General features: G+C 42.4%; 1 protein-coding gene across 1 annotated transcript; it reads left to right on the top strand.

Annotated features, from left to right (window-relative positions):
- The first annotated feature begins 86 nt into the window (after positions 1 to 86).
- Positions 87 to 13,684, top strand: FAM174A (family with sequence similarity 174 member A). The gene is made up of 3 exons (XM_079995884.1): positions 87 to 641; positions 7,055 to 7,189; positions 13,162 to 13,684. The coding sequence occupies exons 1-3, from the start codon at positions 253 to 255 to the stop codon at positions 13,163 to 13,165; spliced, it is 528 nt and encodes a 175-aa protein (XP_079852010.1). The 5' UTR covers positions 87 to 252; the 3' UTR covers positions 13,166 to 13,684.
- The last annotated feature ends 539 nt before the right edge of the window (positions 13,685 to 14,223 follow it).

The following is a 14,223-nucleotide window of genomic DNA, read 5'->3' as shown; positions in this document are numbered from 1 at the left end:
CTCTTTCCTCCATCCGGGCGAAAGGCGAGACCGAGGGCCCTTGTTGCGCCTGCGCACGAATAACCGGCCCTTTTGGTCACGTGGGAGCAGGCCGCCTGAAGCGCGAGGGCGGGAGTCTCGGCCGGGAGACTTCCATGGCCGCGCCGTGTGAGGGGAAAGATGAGGACTTCCGCTCCTGCTTCCTGCTCTCCTGACAGGCCCCGCGGCGGCGCTTAGGCCGCGCCCAGCGGGCGCACGGTTGGACGAGCTGCCATGCGGCGGCTGGGGCCGGGGCTGCTCCTCCTCCTGCTGCTGCTGCTGGCCGCGCTGTGGGGCGGGGAAGCGCTCCCGGCTCAGGGGGTCCGGAGGCCGCCGCCGCCTCCGCCTTCCTCGCCGGCGCCGTCGTCGTTGTCTGCCTCCGCAGCGCCCGGCGGCCACGACGCCGCGCCCGCCCTGGGCAGCAGCAGCAGCAGCAGCAGCAGCAGCAGCGGTTCCCCCGTGGGCGAGGCGGCGCGGAGCAGCAATGCGAGTGGGGTGGGCAGCGTGGCCGCCGCCGTGCCCGCCCCGCCTGAGCGCAACCCGCTCATGACCCAGCGCGCCCTCTCGGTCCTGGTCCTGGCCAGCGCCGCGCTCATCGTCTACTTCGTCATCCGGACCGTGCGGTGAGCCTGGGGCAGCAGGAGGGACCCCTGTCATCTGCCTACCCAGCCATCGATCGATCAGTCGATCTCGGAAGGGTTTGGGGATCTCCCCCTCCTCGTTTCCACTTGGCTTTTGGGGAAACTGAGTCTGAGGGGTGTCCCGTCCCCCTCCCCGCTCCAAGAAGAAGGGGAGGGAGGTGGGCTAGGGTGACCTCTCCCTTTCTCAGCCCTGTTGCATCTGAGAATCATGGAAGGGACCCTGAGAAGTCATCTAGTCCAACCCCCCTTGCGATGATAGCCATCTGAGGTCTTTCACTGGAAGAGGAGGGAGCAAGCTTCATTTTCTCCTGCTCTGGAGGGTGGCTTCAAGTTACAAGAAAGAAGTTTCTAATAATGATAATAGTAATAATTATTTATTTATACCCCACCTTTCTGCCTGGGTTTCCCCAGGCACTATGGGTAGCCCCCAGCACAATATTAAAAACAAGGTAAGACATCAAACATTAAAAACTTCCCTAAACAGTGCTGCTTTCAGATGTCTTCCAAAAGTCAGATAGTTGTTTATATCCTTGATATCCAGTAGGGTGCCACTACTGAGAAGGCCCTCTGCTCAGTTCCCTGTAACCTCACATCTCGCAGGGAGGGAACCACCAGAAGGCCCTCGGAGCTGGACCTCAGTGTCCGGGCTGAACAATGGGGGTGGAGACACTCCTTCAGGTATACAGTGGTGCCTCGCAAGACGAAATTAATCCGTTCCGTGAGGCTCTTCGTATAGCGGTTTTTTCGTCTTGCGAAGCAAGCCCATTGACAGCTTAGCGGATTAGCGCTATTAGCGGTTTAGCGGCTTTTAGCGGATCAGCTGATAAGCTGCTTAGGGCTTAGGAAAGGGGGGGGAGGGAAAAAACCCCGCAGGAACTCGCAAGACATTTTCGTCTTGCGAAGCAAGCCCATAGGGAAATTCGTTTTGCGAAGCGCCTCCAAAACACCTCCCTTTCGTCTAGCGGGTCTTCCGTCTTGCGAGGCGTTCGTCTTGCGGGGCACTACTGTACTAGGCCGAGACCGTTTAGGGCTTTAAAGGTCAGCACCAACACTTTGAATCATGGAAGGGACTGCCATCTAGTCCAACCTCACCCCCGCAATGCAGGAATATGCATGGAGGAGATATGGTAGCTATCTCAAGGTCTTTCATGTGGGAGAGAGAGCAAGCTCCCCCCCCCTTTCTCCTGCTCTAGAGGATAGGATGTGAACCAGTGGCTTCAAGTTACAAGGAAGGAGGTTCTGACTAAACACCAGAGAAAACTTTGAGCTGTTTGACAGTGGAACAGTCTCCCTCAGGAGGTTGTGGTCTCTCCTTCCTTGGAGATTTTAAAGCAGAGTTTGGATCGGTCTCAGATGCTTTACCTGAGATTCCTGCGCTGCAGGGGGTTGGACTAGATGACCCATGGGGTCCCTTCCAACTCTTCAGTTCTATGACCCATGGCCCTCTCTTCTTGCTCACCTGCGAAACATCCCCTTTTAGGCTGTCGTGTGTTCCCCTGGTCCTTGTTTACCTTGGTGTATCTGATAGAGCACATGTCGCTGGTGTATCTGATTCAAGCCTGGCACTCCTTATCTTAAGTGCTATCATATATGTTTCTGGAAGGTTGTTTCTGGGCAGGTTTTTCACCCAGTGAAAGGGACAGCAGCTTAGAATAATGATCATTTTGTATTTAAACAAGACTGGAGAGAGAAGTCGTAACTAGCAGAGTTCCACTGTAGACTCAAGGCAGGCGACTGGGGAGCCTGTGGCACAAACCCTGAGAAACTAGCAGTACTTGTGTTGGATTAACATATTCAATACGCAGGTAGATCTATATAAAAAACTGCACGTTTTCCTGAGTGTATGTATCTAAAACAAGTAAGCAATGGGCTTTTAAAGCCATGAAACAAACACCTCTCTGTAATCCAGTCCTGTGTGGGAACTAATTTGTTTTGTGGTATAGTGTGACTTTGTTTGGGATGTTGTATGCATCTGGGAAAAATGCATAGAAGGGCAACCAAAATATGAAGGATTTGAAGCAGCTTCTATGTTTTGAAGAAGAAAACAGCCTAGAGGGTAATCTATATGCACAAGATGCTGGTGTTAGTTAAGCCACAAAATGTTACCCCAGATCCAAGCCGCACTCAGTAGCATGGCTTTGCTGAAGCCTGGCAAAGTAGAAATAAGCCTTTAAAATAGTCTGAAGGTGGGTTGCCGAGTCATGTGACTGAGCCGAACATGCTCAGGATCTGGCCTAAGTTTCTGGTTATGCTCCATACTCACTTCCACTGCTATCTGGTGAGCATAATTAAACCTCAGCTTTGCCTTGCAGTTTGGAGTTAGAGGGAGCATTGTGATGCCCAACCCCTTAGTTACACTGCATGTTGGAGGCACAACCCAGCTACTTGTCCTGGTGCAGCTTCCAATTTGAGAGGAAGTTTGGAGTTGATTGTTTGGACAGTGAGCAGCCAGGCACTCCACAACCCAAACAAAACAAATCCCATACTTTCCCGTGTTCTGGAGAGGAAGGGTTGGAGGGGCCATTTGAGTGATGGCTGACATTCTGTGTACCTCAGCTGCCCAGAGGCAACAGGTCCTACGTCTCCTCAATAGCCTCCCACCCTGACTGCAACATGGTTCATGGATCTAAGCCATATTGCGCTCAGTGGGAGTAACTTCTGAGAAAACATACACTGAAGGAAGAGTCTTATGACCACAGATTTTGGCTTGGCTGCCAAGTTGGTGCAAACTTTATTGACTCCTCCATATAAAAAAGCAGGGCACTTTGTAGCCTAACTTCCTTTGTATATAAATGTATATGTATGCATGCATGCATGTGTGTTTGTGTGATGGACAGTATATACATTTTTTTTTTTGCTAAGGACAATTCAATCATGCAAATCCAACCTACAGTTGGAATAATAATAATAATAATAATAATAATAATAATAATAATAATAATAATAATAATACAGTCTGAAATGGTAGAGCCCATGTGCATGTGCAGGTTTACCAATGTATTTAAAATTTATTTTTATTAGATCTTATATTGTTACTGTATCCTACCTTCCTTATGTTATGGAGCTAAAGGCAGGGTACATGTAGTTCCCAGTAATTCACCCCTTAAAGCAGTGACCAGATCCAGGCCTGCTTATCTTTAGCAATGGCCTTCAGAAGGATGGTGTGACAACACATTATGAAATTATGTATTGATTTTTCAACCTTATGAATTCTCTCTCCCCACTCCCACCCCCGCACCTTCTTTTTCTAAACCATGTAGAATTTACTTAGTAAATTCACGGCTGCACTACGTGATTATAGTAGCTGACTTTGCTCTTAAGGGGATTAGACAAGTTCATGAAGAATACATCTATCCACAAGTGTTAGTCCTGATAGGGTTAAGTAGAGTTTCCACAATCAGCAGCAGTATACCTGTGAACAGCATGCTGATAACATGCAACATACGGGTGTCGGTGAGAGCTGTCAATTTCATATCCTGTCTCTTAGCATTCCAAAAGGATCTGTTGAAAATGTTTGTTTATTTTATTATAGGTATTAATTGACTGCCCTTTGTTTGAACTTTGCTTACAGAATAAAAATTAATACATAAAATATAACAGGAATAATAGAAAGGGGATAAGAAAACCATAAACTGTGAAATAGGAGGTTGGACTGTAGGGCTTGTTGAGCAGAGCTCTTTTATGATTTGAAGCATCATATTCTGTAAAGACAGTAGTCTCTGAGAAAAACGACTGACAAGTCGGTACATGTCGCATGTTGCGTCAGTCTCATTTTGCATTAACCAGAAGATAGATATATTCTAAATAAAGAAGCAGAATGTCCAAAATGTATTTCAGCATAAAATTGGCAACCTGGATAGAATTTAAAATGGCATTTGCACAAATTACAGAGTAAGCCTTTTGAAGGACAACTGACAAAGTTCTGGATATTAAATCTACATCTTGTGAATTCATGGAAGTGTGCTCACTTTCAAGGAATATTTTGTAGAAAAGGAATACTTAAAATGAAGTGGCTGCTTTATTGTTTCAACTTATTTTTCTGCTTCAAGAACAAAAATTACATTAGAGAGAACTTACATTTTCTTCACATAACTCAGGCAAATGTATTCTTAAAATGTTCATTTGTGTAATGCATGCATTTCATCAGAATGAGTTTCATAAATGCTTAAACTCCTGTTCTGCATTTGATTGTCATCAGACTTATAATGATACATTTAAATTACAGATTTTCTCAGAATCATCCTATTCGTGAAAAGCATATAGAGATAGTTTCTGACCAAATTGTTGAACTGTGTTTGACATCTGGCCTTATATTCTTACATAATAAAAAGTTTAAGCCTGCCTTGCACCATTTGTCATATATTGTTCAATGTGAAATTAAGGCTGTTGCATAAGACTGTATTTAGTGGGAAACAAGCAACACAGTCCTTCATCTTGTTCTTTAACAGCTTTGCAATAACATTATAGTTTGCATTTTGGCAAATGATCCCCTCATCCGATTCATCTTTAGCTAAGATTTGTTTTGGCAGCCTTGGACTAGTAACTCTCTTTAGGCCCTGTAATTTGTTAAGCAAGAACAAAATCCTGCCTCACTTGGTTGTTGAATATGGATGTGATTAGAATCATAAAACACCCAGCATACTTGTAGCATGAAACTTCTGAATGAGAACAAAATGAAAGTTTGTTTTAACTTGTTCCCAAGTAAGTGTGCATCGGATTGCAGCATTTATATGCTAAGAAATCAATCAGGAAATTATTTTGACAGTGCCCTGCCATAAGGTGGCAGCACCAAGCACATGATTGTGCCATTCCTTGACAGTTGGCATTTTACTGGAATTTCTTCAGACAAGTTTTCAGTGAATTTTGTTCCCTTTGATTTAGTGGCTTAAGTAAGATCTCTAGTATAGACTGCATCATCTGAGTATAATTAAGCTTCTGTAAAATAGATCAAATCAAATAAACTGTGACCTGTTTGCAGTCTTACAGCTCCATCACAGAGTCATAGAAATAGGTCCTGCTGTTCTTCACCTTTTCAGTCATCTTCAGAATATTCTATTCTATTCCCCATCTGATCCAATGTCCTCATCATTCCTTGTCAACATCCCCAGTCCTCACTAGACTGTTTTTGTCTTTCTCCACTTGGGCTTCTCCGCCCCCAAGGGCTTTTTTTGACATTCAAAACTTGGGGTTCCCCAGAAACATCTGGTACCTCTCTCTTGTGCATAGATGTTGTTCTGGCTACATAAACAATACTCAAAGACCAACATGTGAAACATTGGGCACAAGTCAATAGCTACATTGGCTGAGTGTTACAGTAGCAATATTGTATTATTTCCCCAAAATTACAATATGATATTCTGGTACAGTGGTACCTCGGGTTAAGAACTTAATTGGTTCTGGAGGTCCGTTCTTAACCTGATACTGTTCTTAACCTGAGGTACCACTTTAGCTAATGGGGCCTCCCGCTGCCGCCGCTGCATGATTTCTGTTCTCATCCTGAAGCAACGTTCTTAACCCGAGGTACTATTTCTGGGTTAGCGGAGTCTGTAACCTGAAGCATCTGTAACCTGAGGTGTCACTGTACTTGTGCCTTGGTGGGAGCTTCTGGCTTGAAATTGAGAAGTGTTTTGTGAGTGTGAGTGTTTTCTTATTCAAAGATGGAAGAGCACATCCCTCCCTGTTTCCTTTTTGGACTTCTACAGTTAAGGGAGTAAGATCTGGCAAGATAAAATGCAGGATTATTCATACTGTTTGCTAAATTAAGCTGAATTTTCTTTGAAGCAAGCTAAAATTGTGCAATCACATTATACAAATCAATAGTTTTTTAGTGCTTGACTGTCAAATTGGGCGTCCTGCTTACGCATGTGAATTACAATAATGCAATGCTTATCCAGATGGTTGTTAAAGGTAAAGGTACCCCTGCCCGTACGGGCCAGTCTTGACAGACTCTGGAGTTATGCGCCCATCTCACTTAAGAGGCCAGGGGCCAGCGCTGTCCGGAGACACTTCTGGGTCACGTGGCCAGTGTGACATTGCTGCTCTGGCCAGAGCCAGAGCCAGAGCCGCACACGGAAACGCCGTTTACCTTCCCGCTGGTAAGCGGTCCCTATTTATCTACTTGCACCCGGAGGTGCTTTCGAACTGCTAGGTTGGCAGGCGCTGGGACCGAGCAGCGGGAGTGCACCCCGCCGCAGGGATTCGAACCGCCGACCTTTCGATCGGCAAGCCCTAGGCGCTGAGGCTTTAACCCACAGCGCCACCTGCGTCCCCTAGATGGTTGTTAGTACACTTGAATTCATGTTAGTTTTTCTTAAGTTTTCCTTCAGAGCCGTATTTTAATTATGTTGTTATTAGTCTAATTCAGTTATTAAATTGTAACCTTTCACACTTTTCAGACTTCGACGAAGAAACAGAAAGACGAGGAGGTATGGGGTTCTGGACACAAACATAGAAAATACAGAGCTGACACCGTTGGAACAAGATGATGATGACGACGACACAACACTCTTTGATGCCAATCATCCTCGAAGGTTGGTAGACAGAGTTTAGGATGTTCTCCTTGTAAGAGGGAACGGATTTCGAGGTACAGTGGTACCTCCGGTTAAGTATTTAATTCGTTCCGGAGGTCCGTTCTTAACCTGAAACTGTTCTTAAGCTAAAGTACCACTTTAGCTAATGGGGCCTCCTGCTGCCGCCGCACCGCCAGAGCCCGATTTCTGTTCTTATCCTGAAGCAAAGTTCTTAACCTGAAGCACTATTTCTGGGTTAGCAGAGTGTGTAACCTGAAGTGTATGTAACTTGAAGTGTATGTAACCTGAGGTACAACTGTATATGACTGGAAACCAAGCGTGATGTATTTCATTCTGCATCCATGGATGAAGTGGATGTTTTGAACAAGATATAAAAATGCCTCTGTGACCAGAGGCACTGGTTGTTCTTTTAAGGAAGGCACGGTACATCTGTGTAATATTGTCTTGGGGCATTCCAAGGACAGTTGCCAAACCTACTTGCATGCAGCCTTCCTTGCCCAAATTGCCAACATCAGACATGAGGGAAATAGTTATCCCCAAACTTATGGATGAGAATCTTAGATCTGTGACATTTAATTTAGGAATACGTCGTTTGTATTCTTTGTTCTGTAGCATACTTTACATGGTGCTGTTTTAGTGCTATGGGCATTTGATTTATTTAAATACTTAAATTGCCTATTTTTTATGTCCCTGTTCTTATAAAGTCGTAACGCATACCAGGCTTTCTGTAAGCTATTATACTCCAGAAATAATGGCAATGTCTAATTAATTAAGGATTCTATCCTTACATGATATTCTTGGTAGTATTTCATTTTCTAAATAGTAGCTGTGTTAGTCTCTTAGGTGGCACAGGTCTTCCTTGTGTGTTGTAGACTAATTGGATTTATTGTGGCATGGGATTTCACTTGTAACAACCTAGTTTTGAAATGTACATTGGTATCTTAAGTACTTAATTTGTTCCGGAGGTCCGTTCTTAACCTAAAACTGTTCTTTTTTAAAAAAAAATAATAATTTTTATTGGTTTTCCAACACAAATAAAAAACAAACAACACATTCACATACACAAACAAAAACATATAAAACATGTATAATTTCATAATCCTGTTTTCATACCCCTTGTTTCTACGACTTCCCCATACCTCCCTTTTACTGCATCCTTATTTTTAACATTTTTTTTTTAGCAATTCTCCAATAATTAATTATTTAATTCACTTTTATTATATTCCTTTTTCTTTAGCTTATTAGTTACAGCTGCAATTCTCTATTTCTTATTCCCTGTCATCTAACACTCCTCAATTTTGCAATAATTTTTAAGATATATCTTGAATTTCTTCCAATCTTCTTCCACTGTCTCTTTCCCCTGGTCACGAATTCTGCCGGTCATCTCTGCCAGTCCCATATATTCAATCACCTTCGTCTGCCATTCTTCCAGAGTAGGTAGTTCTTGTGTCTTCCAATACTTTGCGAGGAGAATTCTTGCTGCTGTAGTAGCATACATAAAAAAGTCCTATCCTTCCTTGGCACCAATTGGCCTACCATACCCAGAAGAAAAGCCTCAGGTTTCTAAAACTGTTCTTAACCTGAAGCACCACTTTGGCTAATGGGGCCTCCTGCTGCCGCCCCGCTGGAGCACGATTTGTGTTCTCATCCTGAAGCACTATTTCTCTAAGACGCTGCTCAAACATCTGATACACTGAATATGCAAGGAAACTATGCAGCACTTTCTCTAAGAAGCTGCTCAAACATCTGATACACTGAATACACTATTTCTGGGTTAGCAGAGTCTGTAACCTGAAGCGTATGTAACCTGAGGTACCACTGTAAAGCTGTGTTGACACTCCCATCTCCAGTGATATTTGAGATAATTCTTTTATTAGACAAATGTCAGCAGCTTTCTCATGTCTTTTATACAGAAGGCGTAAATTTAAAATATTAACAAAATTCTTTAAAAGAATCAGCAGAATTAAAAATTAGTTTGCCTTAAAAAGCAAGTAAAACACAGAACACTACTAAACTGGCCTCTAGCATACAGTTTTTGTCTAGTTGGATGCTATTATTTTCAGTATTAAGGTGTTGGGTAGAATAGGAGTTGTGTTTGTTGTGTCAGTGGATATTGCCGTAGACTGGACAGCTTCATGGCAAATTGTACCTTTACTTGAGTTTGTGTATTTATTTAGCAGTTAAGGCCATAGCTTCAAATAAGACTATTTGATTTAAGAAAGGATCAGCTTCTTAGCCTACCAACATTTTTTGGCCAGCTCCACTAAAATTGCACAGGAAGGCAAAAATGAGATTCTGTCTAAATCTAAATCTGGCCAGCTCTACTAAAATTGCACAGGAAGGCAAAAATGAGATTCTGTCTAAATCTAAATCTTTGAGCTAGTGCATGGTTGTTACTTTTGTGTATATGTCTCAAGATACAGAAACAACTTCTTTTTAAAACAAAAACAACACAGTTTAGATAGATGCACTTCTAGTTGATAATTACTTGTAATACAGTTCTGTATGCTAAAATGGGGGAAATTGAGTGAAATATACTCAATATTAGAGGAATAGCAACAATCAGTTGTTCATTGTTGATATGAATACAGCTCATTTCCCATGGGAAAGCACAGTAAGATAATTGCACTTTTACGGCTGTGCTTTGGCTTTTGTTTTCTCAACAAAATTGGGCAATCTTTTCCAAGTCTCTCTCTGGAATATAGCAAACTTGCTTGAATGCCCTATTTCCCCATTAGTTCTTATACATGCTGTCTCATTTCCTAATTTTGCAAAGTACTTTATAAACATTATTAGAATTCATGGTTCCCTCTGCTTTTATAAAAAAATTGAGGTTGCTTTGCTGCTTCAGGTTTAGAAACAGTTCCATCATGGTATCTGCCCCAAAGCTTACAGACTATATTTTCCAAGATTTTTTTTCCCCTCAAACCGAGTATGTGCTGTTCTGTTTTGAGTGTTTAATTTGTGTTTCACCCTTGCATATATTGAAATTTTCATACCCTTGCTGTATATTAGTCATGCCAATTCCAAGTTCAGGAACCCTGACACGCTACAGTAACACTAGCCATAACAGCCACTACTTCTCCATTGCAAAGCATGCTCTGGGGGTTGTAAAGTGCAATGAGAAATGTTGGGAAGGAGATGTGTATCACATCTTCCAGAAGCTACCCTTTCCCTGAAACTCGCATCCCTGAGCTGCTTCAACTTGCAAGCATGTGCCTGAAACCTCACAATGGAAAAACAACTCTAGGTATGAATTAAGCCAAAGGGTTAAGCACCCACAGCTCTCACCAATTTCCCTGTTTGGATCTTCTCCCATGAATGCTTTGTAGCAGAGAAGAGGCCGTCAAGTAACTCTGCTACCCAGTTACTGGGTGCTGGGACATTTTCCCCAATCTCCTGAAGAATACTGCATATCTTGATTCAACACATCCAGATCTTTAAAATAATTAGCGTGGTTATTAATTATTAGAGAGGGGACTGACTCTCGGCCTGTTCTGCCTTGTAAGAATAGCTGGAGTGAGACCTCTTTGTAGCAGTTGCCCTAGGCTCACATTCAGGTATCCACCAAGACAGTGCTTATTTCAAAACAAGGATTCTCTCCCCCCCCCCCTTTTCTTCTTAATATTTGTTCTCATTGTTATATTTACACCAGTCCCATTGCACCTGGGTGTTCCCTGCTCCTCGATACCAAAATATCCCCTCTCTGAATAAAACTAGGTGTAGGAAGAAGGGTTCTTGCCTTGCCTTCTCCCTGACAAGCCATTTTTGGGGCTGAAATAGCATTGGTTACAGGATCATTGTCATGGAAGCCTCTGCTTGCAGCCTGCAAATCCCAGGTACTGGTTTACTAAGTCAGTAAGGGAAAAAGAAGCTCCTGAATTACATTGATTACATTGTATATGTCTTGAGCACTAATAACTATGTTTAACTGTTGTGAAACAACCTTATAAATGGCTGTTCGTATATTCTTATGCTTCCAAAACGTATGCAACATTGGTCACAATGACAGATTTGAAAGCTGTCTGAGCAAGGTTACGAACGGACTTCTCTTATCTGCTTGTAATCCATAGAGCATGTTACGCCTTGCTGCAAATATATATACAAGTAATGAATATGACATTGCCTGAGTTGGAAATTCTCAGTGCTATGCTGATAAAGTTATCTACAGTGTTGCAAAATCTAAAAACACAGAAGCAAATGGAACCCTTATCTCTTCAAGGCATTAATATACTGCTTAATCATTAGCATTCCTGAGTGGTGCAAGTCATCTCCTAAAGTCCCTTTTTATAACACGATGTGGTCAAAAGCTGCACTACTTTGAGTCGTGTCAGCAGCAAACAGTTAAAAACAGTGCAACTTATTTTATTTGCTATAAACATGAAAGAAGTAAATGTCCACAGAAGCATTATGCTGCGAGTGCAGAAAGGATATAAATGTTGAAGTAAGAGAAATACTTGGAAAACTGAGTTCTTCTCCTGAGTGCCATTATGAGATGGTTCTAAAAGATACTTAAACAATATCTTAACATCCAATAATGCCTTTATTTATTGAACTGCTTGCATCCTATAAGTAATAGCTAGCTGTGTGTTGTGTAGATAAAGTATGCTCAAAATTGCACTGTGTACCAAAAATAAATTGCTGAGTGGACTGAATATTATTGCTCTGGTAGTTACGATTTCATGACAGGATGGAACTGTAAAGCTTGTGTTTTTTGCTGCAAGAGGGAGGTGGAAAGAGATTGATTTAAAGGACAGTGGCTTGGTGGCAAGAAAAGACTGGGGGGGGGGAATGGAAGTAAAATGGGATGCAGTATCTCAGTAAGATACATTTCTATAGGTAGTTCTTAATGTTTGATGTTTTATTATGTTTTTATGTGTTGGAAGCTGCCAGAGTAGCTGGGGCACAACAGGTTATAATAGTAATACTGTACTACTACTACAGTGGTACCTCGGGTTACATACGCTTCAGGTTACAGACTCTGCTAGCCAAGAAATACTACCTTGGGTTAAGAATGTTGCTTCAGGATGAGACCAGAAATCATGCTCTGGCAGTGCAGCAGGAGGGCCCATTAGCTAAAGTTGTGCTTCAGGTTAAGAATAGTTTCAGGTTAAGAACAGACCTCCGGAACGAATTAAGTACTTAACCCAAGGTACCACTGTACTATTAAATATCATCATCATCATCAGAAAAATTGGATTAGAAAACAATGTCTAGCTTGCTAATCATGATGATTGAGGTCAGAAATAAGAGAACGAAAAGCATTGCATTTTGCAACTTCTGCATCGTAAAACGTTATGGCCACAATTCAAAACACAAACATGTCAGCTTAATTGGCTGGAGTAGATGTGTACCATTGAGTGAAAGGTGCTACTGGTCTGTTATATGAAGTCATCCCCCACCTTGTTAATCAGGGCTGGGAAACCTGGGACATCTCTCCCCGCCACCATGTTGTTGGATTCCTACTGTCATCAGTGTCAGCCAGCAAGTCCAATGGTCAGGGGTAATGGGACTCGTATTGTTGGGACTACACGTTCCCTAGCCCTACTGTAATTGAAGAGAAGTCTTCCTATTCACAGCTGTGGTGGGAGAGTCTTGGGGTTTGAGGCCCTGGGCTTGGAGCTCCAGCCTAGAAGCCACAGGAGAAATAGTCACAGCCCCCCACCAATCCATGCCAAAATGCACGTTTCCCCTTCTCTTCGCTTTTATTTCAATTGCAGTGCATTCTTTCTTTTGTGGTGGCTTAGTGACTAAGGTAGGGGCTTTTTGGTGTGTGTAGAGGGAAATTTGAACTCAGCTTTTGGGTCATTGCAAGAATCAAGTATGTTAAATGCTGGATATATAATATACATGAAATCCTCTTGTTGCTTTCAAGTGGGTGCAGCGTTGAGGAGATTTGGGGTTTTTTGTGTGTGTTAAAAGATTTCAAATGAATGGTATTTACTTAAAAAAATATTTTTTTTTCTTTGTAGATAAGTATGTGCCTTTTGGGAGAATATTACAATTGTGGAGCAACGAAAGAAGGCTGTACAGAAGGAATAAGAAGCCAATATCAGGGTTGGGTGTATACAAGTGATCTATATTATGGCATCCTTAGTTTGTTGCAATAAACACTGTAACATTTTATTGTACCTTTTGTATATACAGAAATATTTTAAGTTTGGAGTCTATGGGAAATGTGCACTAAATTTAAAACCTATTTTAAAACAGGGTATTTTCTGCTTATTTTAATTCTGTATGGTGATCTCCCCTTCCACAGAACACTAACAGAGATATATTTGTGGGTTTCTTGACCAACTTAATTTTTTTAGATGAGTGTCAAGTGTGATAACTTACTTATGTGAACTCTCAGCGCCTACTCTTTCATTTAACAGATATATTGCCAAACTTAACTACCCAGGTCAGAGGGGTGTTCCCTCTCCTTTGTAAACTGGATGTACATTATAGATCTGTGTGAGTGATGCAAATAAATGTTTACAGTATTCCTAACACTCATTACTTGTATTTTGTATCTGTTGGTTTTGAATGTAATACTTTGGACAGCAGAAAATATGCTGATAGTAATCAACCAAAGACTTTTGGTGAGGATGTCCCTGGCTGTCTTTCACAGGCCGGCTGAGGTCACTCTGAAGAACGTTTCTGAAAATGATAAGCCTACTCAGCAGGCATAAATAAATGAAGCTTCAGTTTACATTGGGTTTCTTTTAAACACCATGGACTTCCTAATGAGAGGGAGATCATGAATGGTGTCAGTTATATCCTTTAAGTTACACAAAACCCTTAATCCTCCTCTCACTGTGTGTGTGTTCCCCAGAAATCCCCCTAACACAGAAAGTGGTGGGAAGGGGTGAGATGTGATAGGTGGAAGGGAAAATGAGAAAAAGGGAAGAGAGAAATGGAGGGTGTGTGTGTGTGTGTGTGAGAGAGAGAGAGAGAGAGAGAGATAGAGACAGACAGACAGACAGACAGACAGACAGACAGACAGACAGACAGACAGGAGTATCTCCAACCCTGCTCACCACTGGCATGAGGTC

This window comes from Podarcis cretensis (genome assembly GCF_951804945.1).
Source record: "Podarcis cretensis genome assembly, chromosome: 11".
Taxonomy (NCBI): Eukaryota; Metazoa; Chordata; class Lepidosauria; order Squamata; family Lacertidae; genus Podarcis; species Podarcis cretensis.
The sequence above is the reverse complement of the archived record's forward strand: the minus strand, read 5'-3'. Positions and strand labels throughout refer to the sequence as shown.